This window comes from Halichoerus grypus, chromosome 8 (assembly GCF_964656455.1).
Source record: "Halichoerus grypus chromosome 8, mHalGry1.hap1.1, whole genome shotgun sequence".
NCBI classification, from domain to species: domain Eukaryota; kingdom Metazoa; phylum Chordata; class Mammalia; order Carnivora; family Phocidae; genus Halichoerus; species Halichoerus grypus.
Genome location: NC_135719.1, coordinates 108860735 through 108882508, shown reverse-complemented (window position 1 = coordinate 108882508; position 21774 = coordinate 108860735). Strand labels below are relative to the sequence as shown.

General features: G+C 39.5%; 1 protein-coding gene across 8 annotated transcripts in view; it reads right to left on the bottom strand.

The window, feature by feature from the left end:
- The window catches only part of FBXO34 (F-box protein 34), an 86148-nt gene extending 65049 nt beyond the window's left edge, over positions 1 to 21099 (bottom strand). For 5 of the 8 annotated variants that reach the window (XM_078053734.1, XM_078053735.1, XM_078053731.1 and 2 more), the window contains exon 1: positions 20934 to 21062. Coding sequence is in view for 1 of the 8 variants with exons in the window: in XM_036113891.2 (XP_035969784.2) it covers positions 20934 to 21097 (164 nt within the window). In the remaining 7 variants the exon portion in view is untranslated. Of the gene's footprint in view, positions 1 to 20547; positions 20777 to 20933 lie in introns of those variants that run through there. The other 3 variants (XM_036113891.2, XM_078053733.1, XM_036113892.2) reach the window with 3 other exon arrangements.
- Positions 21100 to 21774: the final 675 nt, after the last annotated feature.

Sequence of the window (21774 nt, the reverse complement as noted above, 5' to 3'; positions counted from 1 at the left end):
CAAGATGTCAGGTGAGCAGAAATTCTAAACAAAGCACACAGAACAGAGCAGGAGGATAGAGGGTATCAAGGAAGGTAAGTATGAAAAAGAGAGATACTAGAAATTTGATACTATCTTTAAAAATGGAAAAATTAAGGCAGCTATAAAAGCAAATAATACCACCCCCCCCCAAAAGAATACAACTGAGAATTCTGATATGGGGAGGACATCCTGTTTTATCTTTGGAGAATTACCTTCTCCCCACCCCTAATACATGTGATTCATACAAGGCTGACCCCATACCCATCTGTAAGAGTATGCATGTTGACCAGGCTCTTAACTATTCTAATCCATTCTCTCTGCTTTGCCATAACTTGTTTGGAAATAAACACAAAGCCTAGAATCTGTACAGGTGGGTAAGGGGTGCGCAGGGTGTGGAGGATCCTGAAAATAAAGCTAAAAGGAGGACATCAGACTGGTTAACAGTAAGAGAAAAACTCTTCAAAGCAAGGTTTGAGCACCTGGATCCAATCCTACTCTATCCTCCGGGGCTCTCAGTTCTGGGAACTAATTTTCTTCTTCACTTAAGTTACTATTGCGCTGGTTTTCTAACACATACAAGGATCAAGGATTCCTGTCTTTTTTTTTTTTTTTTTTTTAGATTTTATTTATTTATTTGAGACAGAGAGAATGAGAGAGAGAGAGAGCACATGAGGGGGGGAGGGTCAGAGGGAGAAGCAGACTCCCTGCCGAGCAGGGAGCCCGATGCGGGACTGGATCCAGGGACTCCAGGATCATGACCTGAGCCGAAGGCAGTCACTTAACCAACTGAGCCACCCAGGCGCCCAAGGATCCCTGTCTTAAATACTCCTCTTTCAAAGCAGGAAGTCAAAAGGTATCACCTACTGTTTGTGTTAATAAAAATAAATACATAGTATTTACCAAGGTGACCAGAGAGCTAAAAATAATGATAGAACTACAGCAGAAAGAAGATGGGAAATGGGGTAGTGGTGTTGGGAAATAATTCGTAATGGGTCTCTATGTCTTTCAGGCAAGACACTGTCTGCTCATTGTTCTGGACTGTATTTTCAAGGATGTTCATATAGCAAACAGCAAGACAGAAAGTGTTTTCTTCAAGAACAAAAAGCAAGCATGCTTACTGTCTCCCTCTGGAACAAAGGGCAGGCATACTTACTGCCTGTAATAAAATATTTGAAATCTCTGAGCTCAGAGTTTTCTTCAGTAACAAAACCCACTATGTGAATAAGTATTATGTGCCCTCTCTGCAGTACCCTGTGGGAACTGAGGGTCAGAACACTGGCACAAACGAATGCTGATACTCTGGCTACTGTTACTGTTATGAGTAATAAACTGTACTTCATCTCTAACTCTGTGTCTTCCACCAGCATCCATGAAACTGTGGCAGGCTAACTTGTTAGCTTCAAGTAGGGTAAAATCTCAGCTCCCTTATAATTCTTTACAGGTGGTAAATGAGAGCCAAATCTTGACTATCACTGCAGAAAGTCAACAGATAATGCTTAAAATTGGCAAATCAAGAAATGGAAAAATTATATTAACATGGGGAATTACGAATCAATCTTAGAAACAACTGAAGTGGTTCCACTGGAGAAGGAACTGAGGTGGGGAGGGGTAAGGAAAGGGGATTACTGTTTCATCATAAACTCTTCTGAACCATTACATTTTTCCCCCACCATGAACAAACATGCATTTGAAAAAGAAGCCTCTGCTGGCTACTTCAAAGGGGCAAAAAGAAGTATTAAGAAAAAGCTTTTGTCAGTATTTTATCCCACTAAAACTCAATGGGAGCATCAAGAAAAGCACCTCATTCAGTAGGATGTTCTCATCACAGTTCTAGAAACTTAAAATGGAAACACTCTCCCCAATGGTCATCTTAGGCCAAAAAAGTCTCAATATATCTCCAAAAGTAGTACCTCATGCCTTGCTTTGGAGCATTTTTTTTTTTTTTTAATAAAATGATTCTCTCTACACAATGTCCTACACAAAGTGTCCTACAACTTTTCCTATGCAAAACACATTACTGGCTTCAGCATATAAATATGTATCCTTAAGCATAATTTCCTGCAACAGTAGATTCTAATTCACCCTCCACAAATCACCATTGTTTTTAAAACAAATTAAAATTAATTGTTCTTGAGCTAACCCAAATTCAAACAACAGAAGATCTGGCTAGGAGCCAGTCCTGGTTTTATTTAAAATATACTTTAAGTTGCATTAGTTAACTTTAACACAATATTACTGTTTCAATCACAGTGGCCTCATTCAATCAACTGAAGTCATGCGAAGCTGGAGCAAATAAAGATAAAGGTCTCTGTGACATCAGGGTTCCACTAAGTTGTTTCTAATTTCTTTTTCACTTCTAGGTGCTCTTCACCAGGAAAACATTTTGGGTAGTGAAGTTCCTCTACAGGTCATACTGCTTGGATTTGAATTCCAGCTTCAACACACTTAATGGCTAAGCAAACCACTTGACCTCTAAAACCTCTTAAGTTTTCCCCAAGAAAAGGGGACAAGAATACATTCATCATAGAGTTTTAATAAAGATTAGAAAATAAAATACACATAACATGTTTAATATAAGGCCTAGTCCAAAGAAAGGAAGGAAGGAAGCTATTACTATCGTCATTCCTCACTTTGTGGAAAGCCACCTCCAGTAGGAAATAAATGTTCCATCTGCACACAATGGAACACACTCAAACCTAGAGACTGTCTTATTAACTAAACCACCACCGAAGGCTATGACAAACAACTTCACCAAAAAAGGTGCTAAAGGTTTGAAGCAGATGATGTATTTCAGCAAAGCCAAAACTCAGTCCCTTTTCCACCAAGAGAATATAGTCCTTAAACCTTGCACAAGTTTTGCCTTGGCATCATAATGGAACACAGTGGTCTCCAAAAGCAAAACTTTTTAAATCATGGAAATAGTACTTTTAAATACAAATTTTTTAAATAAAAATGATTTTATAACTTACTTTCTCACATGTTACCTTCTTCCTACCTTCATTCAACAAATGCTTGCTGAGCATCTATGACGCACCTGAAATACAGTGAATAGTCTAAAGCCCCTAAAGGAACGAACACTGGTGGTGAGAGAGACAGTAATAATCTTAGGTAAATTATATAGTATATGTTTCAAGGAGGTAATTGCTATGGGAAAAAACAGACTAGGACAAGGAAACTTGGAAGTACAGGGAGAGGGGAGCCATTACCATTTTAAACAGAGTGGTCGATATGGGCTTCTTGAGAAGGTGATATATAGAAGATTCAGAGGAGGGGCGGAAGTTAGGCATGAAGATTTATCTAAGAGAATAGTGTTCTAGGCACAGGGAAAAGCCAATACAAATCCTAAGGCAAGAACACGCCTACCTGATTACCACCACCACTACCTAACAAATAAGCAAAAACGTCTGCTATTATTATGTAGTCTCTCAACAATATCTCCCTCTCCGCCCAAAAAATGTGTGCTAGCAAAACCAAAAGAAAGAAATCAATTTATAAATATTCATTCATTCAACAAATGTTTACTGAACAACAACCATGTGCTACACACCACTTTCGTGCTAAGGACACAGGAAAAAACATGAGACACACAATTTTCTGTTCAAATTATGAAGACGTCAGGAAGGGGCCTGAGGATGACTACAAAACTCATTTATTAAGTATAGGAAATATTTTTTTTTTCCAATGTTCTTTGGCTTATTAGGGCTTCATGGCTTAAAGAAAAAAAAAAAATTTACAAACTTGACCTCCAGATAAAATGGGATACTATACTTAAAGTATCTAAAAGTCTCTATCTTTAGAGCACAGATATTAGCCCATTAAATTTCTTTACCTAAATAGATGATAATTTCAAAAGTACTAACAATGACATTATATATGGTGCATGGGTGGCTCAGTCAGTTAAGTGTCTGCGTTCGGCTCAAGTTACGATCTCAGGGTCCTGGGATCAAGCCACACACACCAGGCTCCCTGCTCAGCATGGGAGTCTGCTTCTCCCTCTCCCATTCCCCCTGCTTGTGTTCCCTCTCTTGCTCTGTCTCTGTCAAATAAATAAAATCTTTAAAAAAAAAATCTTTTAAAAAAATGACATTATATAAATAGCTTCTCCCCTCTGCCCTGAAGGACCAATACATTGCTACTGGGAGTCTAATAATTTTTCTACCACTTTCCCAAGATTCACTTCAATTAGAGAAAAAATGCAATCTACCAAGTGAAAGGTTCATTGCTATGTGCTACAATAGCTGAGTAAGAGGTGTCTGCTCTCTAAGACATCATATAGTTTGGGAAAACATATGTATACATCCTTTTTTGAATGTTATTTCCTATTTCAAAAGTAAGTACAGCTCATAATACCACCTGGTTGTTTGGAAAATTACTATGAATTTTTTCCCTCAAGTTCCAACCAAAAGTTTATTTTACAGAGTTAAAAACATTTTAAAAACACTTATTTCTCTGGGGTGCTTGGGTGGCTCAGTCACTTGACTGTCCAACTCTTGGTTTCAGCTCAGGTCACCACCTCAGGGTTGTGGGATAGAGCCCCTCCTCTGGCTCTGTGCTCAGCAGGAAATCTGCTGGAGATTCTCTCCCTCCCCCTCCAAACCTTCCCCCCCAGTCCCCGGCTTGTGGGCGCTGATGTGCCCACTCTCTAACAAATAAATAAAATCTTTAAAAAAAAAACAAAACCCACTTATTATTCTATAAAAAATCAAAATTTAGCAGAATATATTTTACATAATTTATCTGAGCCCACACAGCAACTGGAGAATAAAAGGTTAGAAAGAGAAACACAAGAAATATTATGGAAAAGGAACTAAATTGAATATATTTGTTGATTACTTTCTTTTTCCCCAATTAAGTTAAAGGGTACTTTAAGATTAGCTGGAACATGTTTCTACATGTTAAGGAATGTACATGAGAAAGAGGGCAAAAAAAAAAAATTATCTCATTTTAACCTTGTGCCCTAATCTGCATTTTAAGAGAGCAACTCCTGAAAAACACATTACTCACTTGTCTTCCTGTCAGTTTACGGTGAAGTAGGGGCATACCTCAGAGATATTGTGGGTTCAGTTCAGACCACCACAATAAAGCAAATACAACAAAGCAAGTCAAATGAGTTTTTTGCTTTTCCAATACATATAAAAGTTATGTTTACACTATACTGTAGTATATTAAGTATGCAACAACATTAGGTCTAAAAAAGCAACATAGAGGGACACCTGGGTGGCTCAGTAGGTTAAGCGTCTGCCTTCAGCTCAAGTCATGATCCCAGGGTCCTGGGATCGAGTCCCACATTGAGCTCCTTGCTCAGCAGGGAGTCTGCTTCTCCCTCTGCCTGCCACTCCCCCTGCCTGTGTGTGCTCTCTCTTTCCGACAAATAAAATCTTTAAAAATAAATAAATAAAATAAAAAAGCAACATACATACCTTAATTTCAAAATACTTTATTACTAAAAAATGCTAACTATCATCGGAGCTTTCAGCGAGTCTTAATTTTTTTGGCTGGTAGAGGATCTTAACTTCTGTGTTGATGGCCGCTAACTGATCAGGATAGTGGTTGCTGTGGCAATTTCTTAAAATAAGACAATAATGAAGTTGGCCACACTGACTCTTCCTTTCACAAACAAGTTCTCTGCAGCATGCAATGCTGTTTAATAGCATTTTACCAACAGAACTCCTTTACAAATTGGAGTCAATCCTCTCAAGCCCTACTGCTGCTTTATCAATTAAGTTTATGTAATATTCTAAATCCTTTGTTGTCATTTCAACAATCCTCATCTTCAGAAGGAGTCGACTCTTCAAGAAACCATTCTTTTGCTCATGTATAAGCAACTCTATCTGTTCAAGTTTGATTATGAGATTGCAGCAACTCAGTCCCATCTTCAGGCTCCACTGTTTTTTTTTCAGATTTTATTTATTTATTTGTGAGAGAGAGAGAGAGCACAAGCAGGAGGAGTGGCAGGTAGAACGAGAAGCAGGCTCCCTGCTGAGCGAGGAGCCCAATGTGGAACTAGATCCCAGGATCCTGGGATTATGACCTGAGCCGAAGGCAGACGCTTAACCAACTGAGCCACCCAGGCACCCCTTCGGGCTCCACTTCTAATTTTAGTTCTCTTACTGTTTCCAACACATTCTGCAGTTACTTCCTCCACTGAAGTGTTGAACACCTTAAAGTCATCCATGAGGGTTAAAATCAACTTCTTCCAGGTTCCAGTTAATGTTGATAATTTGACCTCTTCCCAGGAACCACAAATGTTCTTAATGACATCTAGAATAGTGGCTCCTTTCCAGAAGGTTTTCAATTTATGTTGCCCAGGAACACCTATCTATGGCAGCTACAGCCTTACAAAATGGATTTCTTAAATAAAAAGACCTGAGAGTCGAAATGACTCCTTGATCCATGGGCAACAGAATGGATGCTGTGTTAGCAGTCATGAAAACAACATCCCCATCACAGCTCTCGGGTGGCCAATGAGCAGTGATATTTCAGTATCTGAGAAGTGGGTCTCAATATTGGGCTCAAAATATTGGGTAAACCATGTCGTAAACAGATATGCTGTCATTGAGGCTTTGTGGTTCCATTTATAGAGCACAGGAAGAGTAGAGTTAGCATAATTCTTAAGGACCCTGGGATTTTTGGAATAGTAAACAGGCACTGGCTTCAATTTAAAGTCATCATTAGCATTAGCCCCTTAACAAGAGAGTCAACCTGTCCTTTGTTTTTGTTTTTTAAGATTTTTTTTTAAGATTTTATTTATTTATTTGACAGAGGGAGAGACAGCTAGAGAGGGAACACAAGGAGGGGAACTAGGAGAGGGAGAAACAGGCTTCCCTCAGAGCAGGGAGCCCGATGCGGGGCTCGATCCCAGGACCCTGGGATCATGACCTGAGCTGAAGGCAGACGCTTAACGACTGAGCCACCCAGGCGCCCCTCAACCTGTCCTTTGAAGACTTGAAACCAGGCATGGACTTCTCTCTAGCTATGAAAGTCCTAAAAGGCATCTTCTTCCAATATAAGGCTATTTCATTTACATTGAAAATCTGTTGTTGAGTGTAAGCCACCTTCATTAATCATCTTAGCTCTATCTTCTGGGTACTTGCTGCAGTTCTACATCATTTGTTGCTTCACTTTGCACTTTTAGGTTATTGAGATGGCTTCTTAAAGCTCATAAACCAACCTCTGCTAGTTTCAAACTTTTCTTCTGTAGCTTCCTCACCACCTTCAGCCTTCAGAGAATTGAAGAGAGTGAGGGCCTTACTCTGGATTAGGCTTAAGGGAATGTTGTAGCTGGTTTGATCTTCTATCCAGACCACTAAAACTTTCTTCATATCAGCAATAAGGCTGTTTGTTTTCTCTTCATTCATATATTCACTGAAGTAGCACTTTTAATTTCCTTCAAGAACTTTTCCTTTGCATTCATAGCTTGGCTGTGTGGCACAAGAGGCCTAGCTTTCAGCCTGTCTCAGCTTTGGACATGTCTTCTTCACTAAGCTTAATCATTTCTAGCTTTGATTTCAAAGTGAGAGATGTGTAACTGTTCCCTTCACTTGAACACTGAGAGGCCACTGTAGGTTTATTAATTAGCCCAATTTCACTATATTGTGTCTCAGGCAATAGGGAGAGACCCAAGGAGTGGGAGGGACAGAGGAACAGCTGGTCAGTGGAGTAGTCAGAACACACAACATTTATTGAGTTCACCATCTTATATGGGCACAGTTCATGGCACCCCAAAGCAATTACAATCAAAGATCACTCACCGCAAATCACCCAAACAGAATAATGAAAAAGTCTGAAATATTCAAGAATTACCAAAACGTGACACAGACACACAGACTGACCAAATGCTGTTGGAAAAATGGCACCAACAGACTTGCTCAACACAGGGTTACCACAAACATTCACTTTGTAAAAAATGCAAAATCTGCAAAGTACAATAAAGTGAAGCTCAATAAAACAAGGTATGCCTGTATTTATGAATATGGCTAATGAAACACGATTGGAAATGTAGTAAAGTGGCAGCTTCTAAAAATCTTCCTATAAAAAGGCTGGCATGTAACCTTTGCCCCTTCTTGCATCCTGCAGTGTGGAATGGGCTCCAATAGCTGGAGATCCAGCTAGGTCAATGAAGACATGGCCAACAAACAGTGGAGCAGTAATAGTACAGAAAGAGCCAAGGGGTGGGGTAAGGAATGAAAACAGGCTAGAGGGCTGGTTCTCGACTGCAGGGTTTATTATATACAATGGTCAAAACTCATCAAACTGTTTGCTTAATATCTGTGCAATTCATCATGCCTCAAAACGAGAGAAATACAATGAGTGCTATACCAGCCCTAGACCACATATCTGAACTTTGTAAGAGAAGTACTTTGTTGTTTAACCCACTGTTAGTTTAGATTTTCTATCACTAATACACTCTTCATATAATAATATGTAAAGGACAAAAATCAGTGAAAAAGGCAAGATAATGGTACGAAGAATCTACTACCACTTAGGGTTTTTAAAAGGTAGGGAGAATAGAATTGTTGCCCCCAGTGAGGGGAAAAGTGTGCCCAACAGAGAGAAGAGAGGAGAAAACTCATTTTTTGCACCTTTGGTATTTTGAACCATGTGAACACATTACCTACCCAAAAAATAAATGCTCTTTAATCCTATTAAATATTCCATTTAAATTTTTTGAAATTTTAGTATATGCAGATTTTAATGATTTGAAGACTTACATTGACTTTAGTTTCAACATGATCTCACACTGGACTAATTACCCAGAAAACCACTAGACACAAAAATGACAAAAGAATATGCTGGAAGGAGGAAAAAGGCAAGGAGAGTACTGGGCACCTGGGTGGCTCAGTTGGTTACATAACTGCCTTTGGCTCAGGTCATGATCCTGGAGTCCGGGGATCGAGTGCCACATCAGGCTCCCTGCTTAGCAGGGAGTCTGCTTCTCCCTCTGACCCTCCCCCCTCTTGTGCTCGCTCTCTCATTCTCTCTCTCAAATAAATAAAATCTTAAAAAAAGGGGGCGGGGGGCAAGGAGAGTACTGAGAACTCTTCTTTCGAGGAAAGAAGACAAGAAAACATTTTAACCCATTTAACCCAAGCATTGGGGTCATTCTACTGCCGGAAATACATTATTTATCTTTTAATTTCTCATTATCTACTTTCAGTAAGAACAAACAAAGGCAGCTAGGAAAATCAAAAAGGCCAAATAGGCTTTTTCTCTGATTAACTGAAACAATCATACAAAAGGTTCTTTCTTGTTAGGTAAGTATAGATTATGAAGAGTTACAAATAGTAACTGTGAAAGTTTGTGAATCAGATTAGAAACTGAAATAAAATGAAAATTTCTGAGAAATTTACCAAAATGACCTTCCCTGTTTTCTTTTCTTAACACTTTTAAAATTTGCATATGTTAATCCTGTTACCTTTTTCTTGGTATAAACAATGTAACAAATTTTTACCTGATTCTACAGAAAACAAAAATTAGTAATTGTCAGACTAGTCCTTAAGCTATTGACTCAAGAAACCAATTAAGACTTTTAAAGGAATTCCCACTGAATTAGGACTGTGGTTAAGAGGGAATACATTTAAACCAGAGCCATTAAACAAGAGAAAAATTCAACAAGTTTTTGGTAAAAGAAATCCTTAGGAACACTTGGGGGACACACGAACAGACCTTTAATAACATAAAATCATAATATTTAAGTAGTCCAACAAATGAGTTGGCAAGCAAATTTTAATCTTCAAAATTAATTGTATCTTTTAAAGAAGCATGCTGCCCTTGTTTTTATGTCCCTTTAAAGGGGAAATCCACGAGATATTCATAAAGCAACAATTCTTAAAAGCTTTACAACTCCTCATTCTCTACTAAGAGTTTAATTAATATTTAAGCAGGATAGACAAGGTAGATTCACAAAACAAGATAACAACTACAGTAAGAATCTCGTAATTTTTTTGGTAAAATACCCAAGAATATTTTGGGTTACTGAAAAGATCAGTAATGCAAAAGCTAAGCCCCTAGATCAAATAAAGACGGGAGAAAATAATTCATTTTTTCAATTCAGAAATAAAGCAGTTACTAACATGGCTTAAGTTTTCACTTAAATTTCAAGACCACCAATTAAAAAAAAAAAATCAGTAGCTCTAAAATGTTTTATAACTGTAATATTTAAGTGTAAAAATATTTTATACTACAGTCTTACAAATATATGCAACTTGAATGTAAAGTTATGTTTTGAGGAATACTTATAACCTCCTGCTAATTTAAAAAAAAAAAAATGTGAACTTTCCAGAAGTTAATATATTTTAATTAATAAATATCCAAACAAAAACAATTTTACTTAATGATATTTGCCAAAAAGAGAGGAAAACCCAAAGGGTGTTAAACAATAAGACAAAAGAATATATTCTTAAAGACTGCTATTTGCCAGGGAAACCTGGGTTGCTCAGCTGGTTAAGTATCTGCTTTGGGCTCAGGTCCTGATCCCAGGCTCCTTGCTCAGCGGGGAGCCTGCTTCCCCATCTGCCTGCTGCCCCCCCTGCTTGTAGTCTCTGACAAATAAATAAAATCTTAAAAAAAAGGACTGCTATTTGCCAAAGAGTATATAGAAGATTTGTAAAATAGTGCTAAGAGAAAAAGTGACAGAAGTTAACTAATGCGCTTACATGCCTGGCATCTAAAACATACTGCACTTTTTTTTAGTAAATGAATAGTAAACAAATAGGCCTTGAAATTCCACAAGTTAAAAATGTTGGTATATAGCTATTCTACCAAGATAATCATATAACATGTTAAATATAAAATAGGCAAAGAAAATATCAAATGAAAGACAGGATTTGTAAAACATAAAGCTATATATATGATCTTCTTCAGACTTATTTTCAGGATCCATTTTCGTCATCCTTTTTGTAGTATTCCAATGAGCTAAAACATTGTAATGGATGGTAGAGCTCTTCAACTAGAAGACTGCCTGAACTAGAGAAGCCTATCCCCTAGGGCTAAAGTGACCAGGGTGCAGAAAGTACCACGAACCTCCAGAGAATAATCCTGAACTTGAAATAAAATCTCTTGGCCTACTTAGGAAACAAGTTTGCCACTCTTGATTCCTGGACAATAGAGCAAATGTGTCCTTTGAGACTTCCTTACCAAAGTCAAATTTCATCTTCAGAAACTCCAGCTAATCAATAATTCCCTACTGTAGTTCCAAGAGTGATCTTACAGCTTCAAGTAGACTACTTTATAAACAAAATTAAATTCCTTCATTTTCAAGAACCAAATGAATACTTCAATACATAAACTCCTACAACTGAATTTGCTAGAAGGTGTCTAAGTTAACCAGCAGAGTAGAAAACAAAACAGAATTTCAAAAAATTTAAAGCTAAATTTAAATCCCCCCTTAAAGATGAGGGGGAAAAGATGAGGCTGGCTCAGTCAGAGGAACGAATATACGACTCTTGATCTCAGGATTGTGAGTTCGAGCTCTACATTGAGTGTAGATATAAATAAATAAACTTAAAAAGATGAAGGGGAAAAGCTAAGCCTTTAACTATGTAATTACAGTTTGGAGACATAAGATATAAAGCTTAGTATTTAGTAAGGGAGATAAGACTAATAATATTTATGAAACAATAACAATAAACAACGGTATATGATGAAGTGCTAGGGTGTGGCTGAGTACTTAATATACACAGTGGGAGCTCTGGAAATAGACTGTAGAGGGATTGGAGAGTCCAAGGTTTTATGGGAACAGGCTCCTCATAATGGATGATTTTATTTGCAGAAATGGAAAGGGAAGGCACAGCTGAGGAAACTACCTAATTGAACCCCAGGTTTGTTGCAGGCAGTCCCAGAAACAAGTGAGGAAGAAAGATGGGATGAACCACCTTATGAAAAGTCTTGAAAGCTACTTTTAAATGTGATTCGGGAAAGTAAAATCCCAGTGGGATTTTTGTTCAATTAACCCAGCAAGTGTACAAAAAGACTGAAGAGAGTAAATAATGGATTTATGAAAACTACAGAGACAATTACAGAAATCTAAAACCAGAATGATCATTGGTCTAAATCTATACTATCCAATACAGAAGCCACTAGCCACACCTGGTTTTTGAGCATCTGAAATATCACCTGTCTTAACTGAGTTGATCTTTACATGTAATATGAACATCAAATTTCAGGCTTTGCATGAAAAAAAAGAACGTAAACTATCTCAGTAATTTTTTATATTGACTACCTATTCAAATCCTGCTGTTTCGGATATATTATGTTAAATAACATTTTTAAAGTTATTTCCAGATGTTTCTTTTTACCATTTTGAATGTGGTAATCTAGAAAATTTTAAATTACATATGGCTCACATTATATTTCTACTGAACAACTGAACAGCACTGCTCTATGGTTATCTCAACTTTTCTGACCCCCCCACTCCCATGATTTGAAAAATTTTAACATGCACCCACATAAATGTATATACTTCTAAATTTTACATTTATGCATGTACTACCAAACTTCTATGTTTTACATACAATATAAAACAAACACAAAAATAAATACTAAAAGGATGAAAAAAATAACTAGAAGTTCCAATACTTTTCTTTTTGCAACCCAATGGACTATCCCATATGCTCCATACTGGGGCTTAGAATGTTAGCAGAGAGACTGATCAAGGGAAAGACAAATCCAACTGAAAGATTCACTAAAATTTAATGACTGGTTGACTATGGGAGCAAAGGAGAGGGGATGAATTAAGGATGACATCTACTATTTGCTACTCAACATCCAGTAGCCCCTTAATTTCCCTCAGGAAAAAAAAGCTAAGCCATCATGCTGTATAGGTAGCAGTGACCCCAACACCTCAGCTCCAGGGGTAGGCCCAGGCTGACTAAACCAGTTACCAAATCTTATCTGGCCTTAGTGGTTGATTCAGAAATGTCAATTCAACCCAAAGTCAATGAGATACACAAGACATCTGCTGGGACTCCCAGGAAGAGAAACTCTCTTCTAGCTACACTTCTTAAGCTGAAGTGCACAGATCCCCCAAAAGGTTTAGGTATAGAACTCAGGGTGTCTAAGCTCAGATGAGGGGGTGAAAGATATCTTTAACTTCACTAAATTTAACTGAAATTTAGCATGTCCTTTTGTGAGTCCAGTCAACAGACCACAATATTAGTAACACCACTCTGTTACCCGCAGAAATCACAGATAGTTTCCTATCACATTACCATTGGTTGCAGACACAAATAGTGACAATGTTCATCACTACTTGGAAATTATTAGAGCCATACTAAATCTTATTATTTAACAAAGAAGCACATACTCTCTTACAATTTTTAAAAAATATTTTGATAATGGTATTTTAATATAACTGCTCTTTGTTAGACCCATGTACTTTATTTAAAAATAGTTGTGAAGGCCCTCGGCGGGTGTTGACATGATGTGATTTCTGGCCAGTGCTCTAAATGTCAAAGTGAAGAAATTCAATGAAGCCTGGGTAAATCATGGGAGTAACTAGGACTCTCTTAAGGTAGCCAAATGCCTCACCACCTAATAATTAGTGATGCACAGGAACAAGATTCCCACTGTCCCTACCTACTATCCAGCAAAACCACAGCCAAGGGAACATGGAAAGACGACCCTGTTGAGCTTCACTCTAGTCTGGCATGGTGAAGTGACAGGAGAGGTGTAAAATGAGTAGGAGGACACTGGTGCCCCACCCCCTCCACAAGTTGGGATGAGGTTGGCCAGCCTTGAGGGCCACCGGTGAAATACTGTTACTCTTAACTGTTTTTTAAAAATAAAATAAAAATAAAATAAAATAAAATAAACATAACCCATGAAGAGTCCTATAGGCTTCAGACTGCCAAAGGAGTGGAGGAAGGAACAAAGGTCAAGAGCCCTGCCCTACAGCTTCTGCTGAAGCACTCATCCCTCCCCTCTGGATTTGTTGGCATGAGGACCTAGACCTTGAGCTGCTGACAAACATGCTGGGACCACAAAGGGACAAACACATCAGAAGCAGAGCTCATTAAATAAAGGAAAAAAGAGAAAGATGAAATTCTGATCACATAAGTACAATTTATCAAGCTTCACCTTTGGACTTTACAGTATTGTGAGCTAGTAAATTTGAATTGGTTTTGTTATACCCAGAACATAAAATCTAAATGGTACAATTGATTTCAATAGTTCCTATCTCAGGAAACTAGAACAATACCCATGGTCTTTGCACAGAAATAGCAAAATTTTGAAAGACTTGACTTTGTTACACTGAGGGAATCTGGGGAAAATGAGTTTAGTTTTTCACAAACTGAGTGTCACTCAGTACTTCAATCCATTCTCACATAGATTTCCTGTTTTATAGAGACTGAACAACTAAAAACTACATTTTCCAGATGCCCTTGAAACTAAGGTTTCACATTTGACCTAAGTGTGGCTAAGCAGACATACCTGCATAAGATATGTAGGGCAAGAAATAACATGTAATGATAGTTATGCCCAAGGAAGTTAAACTACCTTTTTTTTAGGAAGTTAAACTTCTGTCAGGTATGGTGGCAGCAGCTTTCTGATTCAACAACATGGTCCTCGATGGCAGTAGCTCCCTGAGCAGGCAAATTCTGCAGTGTCATTCTGGGGTTTATTCCTAGAAGCTCTCTCTAGTCTATTCATTCAGCCCAGGGGTACATCTTTCTTTCTCAATAAATCCCATTTGCTACAACTACTTAAAACAAATGCTCTTGCTACAGACTCTTGAACAAGTACAAAGTAAACAGGGACATACAAAAAGCAGCATCCAAGCAGTCAGAAACCTAGTAAGAGTTAACAGCTTATGGATACAGATGTGGCCATGACCTGGAAAGAATTATAATTGAGAAGCCCTAACAGCTAAGGGTCAGATAACAAAGAACACAATAAACAGTCAAGACAAAGCTTTCAATAATTTAAATCTGGAAGAGAAAGAAATGCCAGCATAGCTGAGAAACCAGATAGACAAAGAACCAAGAAAGGAGAGAACTCAAAAAATGAAGTCATCTACACAAATACCAGAGATAACAAACAAGATAAAAATTTAATGGTTTTTTTTTAAAGATTTTTATTTATTCATTTGAGAAAGAGAGAGAGAGAGAGAGCACAAGCAGGGGGAGGACAGGCAGAGAAAGAGGGAGAAGCAGACTCCCCACGGAGCAGGGACCCTGGGATCATGACCTGAGCTGAAGGCAGATGCCTTAACCGACTGAGCCACCCAGGTGCCCCTAATCTGTTTTTTTATGTTACTTTCCTCTTCAAAAATTATCATTGGGTATAAAATAATGTTTATACTCACTCCAAAATTGGGTCCCAACCACACTTGTCTGCTACTATTCCTTTTTTTTTTTTTAATGTAATGTTAAGTCACCATACAGTACTATGGTACATCATTAGTTTTTGATGTAGTGTTCCATGATTCATTGTTTGCATGTAACACCCAGCGCTCCATGCAATACGTGCCCTCCTTAATACCCATCACCAGGCTAACCCATCCCCCCTGCTACTGTTCCTTAATACAATAACTTCTAACTTCAAATCATACAGTCTATTTAAATAAAAAACAAACCAAAACCCAACTCTTCTCTGGATTCTAAAATTAAGGCCCAATTCAAGACCCATACCTAGGAAGCTTTCTCTGGCAGACCCAGTTGCCTTCTCTGAATTCATATAACACTTATCTCTTTTCAGACACCAACCCCTAACTAAAACCCAAAATGAATTGTAAGCTTAAAGAAAACAGAAGTTGTGTTCTTCATTTCTTTACATTCTGAACACCTAGCACAATGCTACTCAAATGTGCTAACAAAATAGGACCTTTGAACAGCTAGTTTCAGAAGAAACTGGTGGAAGTAAGACTGCAGGAGATTATAAAGTTAATCAAATTGACTTGGAAGGTACATGAAGGAGCTTTCTCTAGTGATAGTAATGTTTAATATCTTGACAGGGTTATAGGTTACAAAGATGTATGAACTTGTCCAAGGCTAGGCTATGCTATACATAAGATTTGTACATTTTACTGTATATAAATTTTACCTTAAAAACAAGTAAACAGGGGCGCCTGGGTGGCTTAGTTAAGCGTCTGACTCTTGATTTTAGCTAAGGTCATGATCTCAGAGTCTTGAGATCAGCCCTAAGTGGGGCTTAAGATTCTCACTCTCTTCCTCTGCCTGTACCTCCACCTTCGTGCACTCTCACTCTTAAAAAAACAAAAAACAAAAAACAAGTAAACAAAGAGTTCATGATGGGCACACTGAAGTATTTGGGAGTAAAAATACAACTAAAGAGAAGATGGACTGATGAAGGATAAAGAGAGGGAGTGTAGGATGGATAAATAGCTAAGTACATATGGCAAAATATGAATTATAAATTATAGAATCTACGTTTGTTGGTACTTAGGTATTCAATTGTTCAACAAACAATTCTTGTAACTTTTCTGTGATTAAAATTTTTCATAATAAAATGTCAGGGAAGGGACGCCTGGTGGTTCAGTAGTTAAGTGTCTGCCTTCGGCTCAGGTCTTGATCCCAGGGGTGGTTGGGCTCCCTGCTCAGCGGGGAGCCTGCTTCTCCCTTTCCCCCGCCACTCCCCCTGCTTATGCTCTCTCGCTCGCTCACTCTAATAAATAAATAAGATCTCTAAAAAAATAAAAATAAAGTGGAAATGAAGGCTGTGAGAGGCTCACATATTTTGCAGGTTTGTCAAGAAAAGGAATGAAAATAATTAATAAAGGAACAGGGCGCCTGGGTGGCTCAGTCGGTTAAGCGTCTGCCTTCAGCTCAGGTCATGGTCCCAGGGTCCTGGGATCGAGCCCCGCATCGGGTTCCCTGCTCCGCGGGAAGCCTGCTTCTCCCTCTCCCATTCCCCCTGCTTGTGTTCCCTCTCTCACTGTGTCTCTCTCTGTCAAATAAATAAATAAAATCTTTAAAAAGATAAATTAAAAAAAATAAAGGAACATCCTTACAGAAGAAAGAGAACGTACATACATACCTCAGAGTGGGGTGTCTGGATTCTACCTCTTCACTCTAGCTCTAATTTTAGACGGCCTACACAGACTAGTTTTGGCTTTGAGCGCTTGTTCTTGACTCAAAGAAAGTGCTCACTCACTAAGCTCCATTCATTTTGGAATAATCGAAATCTGTGGAGTCTGGACCCTTTGCCTATATGATAATCTGTTCCCCATTCTTTTCACCTGAGTTTCTAAATACCTCCTTAAACTGACCTTGAGATGAGACCTCTGGCCAATCTGGCATAACATAAATGGCTCACCCTCTTTGTCCAATTCTGGCTCCTCAAACCCATGGCCCTCCATGGCAAGGGAATATTAACACAAAGGTCAAGGATCCTTGCAGCAAGGACAATTCATCTGCATGTCACAGTCCCTGGCTGAGTACCTGGTATAGAGGTATTCAAAAATTGTCTGTTGGATGAATGAAACCCATGCCTTATAATAATATTTAATCACACATATTAATACTTAGGTTCATATTTATACCTACATTATCCTGAGGACAGGAAATGTATGTGCTAGGATTCTGAAGTTGAATATTTAAAAGGAGAAGATCTGGAGGCTCCTCTGTGGAGAGCTAACTAGAAGATGGAGTTGGAAATGATAGGTTGATAAACTCTTTCAGCTAATGTTAAGAAACACCTACATTTTAATCATTAGTACTCTCCTAGATAATATAGTACATTCATCAGCTTCAAAATACCATAAACATCAACTAAAGTTAAATTATACAAAGATAAAGAATGACAAGAATTCAATTTCCAGATAACCTAAATGCATTTGGAATTAATCTGCTCTTTCTTGTTGTTGCTTCCAAAGGACTGTAGATTATGCACTTGCTGAATTTTGCCTTTGTCACACATGACTTAACAAGGAAGGCATTCATTATACCACAGTAGCGTCCCTCAAGTATCTGGTTCTAAACAGCTGCAAATTTTGGAAGGTAACACTAAATGATGTCTCTAACGATTAGTATGTTCTCCCCCAACAAATACTGAAACAAGATTAAGGCTTACTAGAATATCAAAACTCCAAATTAAACTGACTGAGCATAAGTTTAAGTTCAAAAAATAAAGTAGAAATTTTGCATAGGAATTTAAATTCTATGTGTTCACAGAATTGATCCAATAAACATATCCAAATAATTTGGAAAATGCACAAAATACAGCACTTTCATTCTTCATATTTGCTCTACCTGTCCAAAAGATGCTATAGTCACTAATGAATGAATGATTTCATCCTTTCAAATGCAGTAACTGAATAAGTTAACATGACATTTTAAAATAATAATAAACCCGATTTCAAATAAATTCCCATTTATAAGAAGTAAAAGCTACTAGACTCAAAACTTCAAGACCTGGGTAGAAAAACATCCTGCCAAAGGTAGAAACAAGCTGTAAAAATGTTTCAGAAGAGTTATGGCTTGTTAAACAGTTATACAACTGTATACATAAGCTGGCTTTTTTAAATGTCATTGTCCCTCAATCACATCAGAATACACTGAAGACATTATTCTCAACCTATTATCTCATTTTCCATTAGGAAAAAAAATTCGTAACTACTAAACACAATAGAGGGAAAAAAGCATGCAAAGCAGGGGCTATTTGATCATTATTATTATTATTATTATTATTACTATTATATGTCTTTCAACTCACATTTAGTTTAACTTTCATCTCTTCCCACATACACAAGTACACTTAATTTACACAGAGCCACATAGCCTGCCCCAGAAATGTTACTTGGAAAAGACACATGCAAGTGTCCTTCTGAACCTCCTTCAATTTCATCACATAGTATCTTTCCATGATCCTTTCATCTTAAGAGTAGGCTAACACCCTCACTCTCAGAAGTTTCACCTTAACTTTGTAACTATCAGTCTTGAGGATCCAAAGGCTCAAATTTTGTCTTGAGCCTTCGATCAACATTGTTAACATATAATTCCTAATATCTTAAAAGAAAAAAAAAACTTTCAGTATTACACACAATGCTGCCAAATTTCCAGGGTATGGTGAGTGAGGATCAAAATGAGATTTATAAGAAAGCCTTCTTTTGTGAACTTCCAGTCAAATTCAACAGTAATTAATGAGAGTAAATTTTTGCTTTCATTTCCTATGTTAATGTACACAGCATAACTTCTACCAGCATGTTGGTGCAAAATCCAGAAAGACAATCCCTTATCACTTTTAAAGAGCAAATGGAGATGAAGTATTAACAAAAAACTACCATTACAAATCAACGTCAATGAGGAAGGCCTGAGGACTCCTACCCAAGCTTCCTGCTGAAGACCCTAAATTGTAATTATGCTTCAATTTTAAGGCAACTACCTTTCAAACTAGATTCTATTTAAATGATCCTATAAAGAGGAAGAAATTAAACTGATATGCTGAAATACCTGAAAAGGGTCAGTAATGGCAAGTGACTCACTTCTTTTCTGGTGTCGCCTGATCTCATTTGAAAGCTTTGGAAGAAAAACAATATCCACAGACAAGGCACTTTAATGAAATTCTGTTAGTTTCATATTTGAAAGCAATACACACAAAATTTTAGTTACTTGTCCAGACAAGCCATCCTGGGAATGTTATTGTCATAGCCCAGTCTTAGTAGGAAAGCAAGAAAACGGCTTGTTGATGAGTTATAACCATAGGAAACCCTCAATTATCCATGATAGCAAAGGACAAAGACAACCTCGATAAATTAAATCGTTAGGTAATTATTATTTTAAAAGAATACTGGATCAATTCAAACTTCCCTCCCCACCCCTCCACAACAGAAAAAGTTCATTTAAGATCTGCTCTCCCTCTTCCTAGCCACTCTCTAACAAAAACGCAAACAAGCAGATACCGTATATAATTTCAAGACTGTGTAGCAAAAAAGAGTAAGGCAAATTGAATTATCAGCACTCCAACTGGTTCTATTTCTTCAGCAATTCCAATCACAAACCATCAAACTATGAGTTCAGCTTCCTGAAAGGCATTTACATTAAACACTCAACCCCCCAAACCTCCTTAGATTTTTCTAAATCATGTCTTATATTGAGCTGTACTAACAATGCTTGCTTGAAATGATGTTAAAGAACTTGACAACTATTACAACTGTGAAATGCTGATATCGAACCACTTTCGATTCAAATCCGCTGCGATTCCAGGCGTCGATACGAAGACTGAACTTCCTTCTTCTCCCCTCCCGGTCTTCCCCGCCCTTCCGCGCGCCAAGGTCCAAGCCGGGGCCTGCTGTGACATCACAGCCCATCTCTTGGAAACCCTTGACGTCACAGACACGAGGACCCAGAGTACTATGACCTCATCGCTGACTGGGGCCGACCCGCAGTCGACTTGCGCCAGCCCGGAGGCGAGAGAAGCTTCCGAGCCCCCGTCCTGCCCAGTCCCCAAGGAAGGTTAAGGGCAGGCGTCAGCTCACCTGCGCCGGGGCGGAAAGGACAGGGTGGCCGAGCCCAGGCGGGCGCGACCAGGGGAGGCGACCCCCACCCAGAGCTCGACTTCCTCACCTACCGCGGGTCAAGGAGGTTGAAGAGAGCCGGTCCAGTGCCTCCTCACGGCCTATCCGTGATCTCCTGAGCTTCAGCCCGGACCCAGGACCCGGCTGCCGCCTGCCGGCCCGCTCGACCTTCCTTGGCCCGCGGGGGCGCTCAGCGCCCGGCCAGTGCGCTGGCTGAGACCGGCCCGGGAGGAGGCGCGGGCCGCCGGGCCCCCACCACAGACGCGCCGAGCGCGCCGCGAGCCCGGGACCCGCGGGCGGCGCCCCCGCCCCCACCCGCCCCGCGCCCGGGGAGCGCAGGCAGGCGGCGGGAGGGGGCGGGGAGCGGCCACCGTGGCCGCCGCCGCAGGACCCCGACCGCGCTGCCCTCACGCCACGCCCCACTGCGGCCCCAACCCACCTGCGCTCCTGCCCCGGCCGGGGCCTGGCCCGGGGCTGCACACCCCGATGCGGCGGCGGCGGCGGCGGCGGCGGCGGCGGGAGGCCTGGCTCGCTCCCCACCGCTGAGGCGGACCGAGCGCCCAGCGCGGCGCGGCGGAGCCCAACGCTCGCCCCGAAACCCATTTGTTTGGCTAAAACGGCGTGACGTCACGCGCCGGCCCAATCGACGGTTGGCCAGGGGAGGGGCCGCGGTACCGGGGGGAGGGGGGTGCAGCGACTCCTGCCGGGTATTCTGCGGTACTGCGGACGCTGGGCACGGAAAGAGTGAGGGACTTAAAAACCGTGAAGTATTGCGGGCCCCCGAGTGGTGGAGAAGAGCGAAAGCTCCAGGAAAGGAATCAAACCCTCAGGCGAGCCGGAAAGGTAGCAACGCCAATGTTCAGTCAATAGATCAGACCAGTTTATTAGCACTCATGGGTGGATCTGGAGCTGCAAATGGTATTAAATACTATTAAATATCCTCGTAGACTTGGGTTCCAATTTTGGTTCTGCTACCAGCTTAGAAGGCTGGATTTCAGAGTTCTCATTTGTAAAAGGAGAGAGTCCCTTCTGTCATTCGCTTCTATGCAAATCATGGCAGGACGACCGCACATAGATAAACTTTAGAGAGACAATCTCAAAATGTGGTCTGTAGAAGCTTAAGGAACTATAAAGGAATATATAGAATAGGTAATTAATACTCTATTAATTAATTGAGTACTTTCAAATCAGAGTGTCAGTGAGGAAACTTTTTATACCCAGGCTTTAAAATAATTGCTTTCATTGTAAAAATAATTTTAACTGCATTGTAGAACATGAGG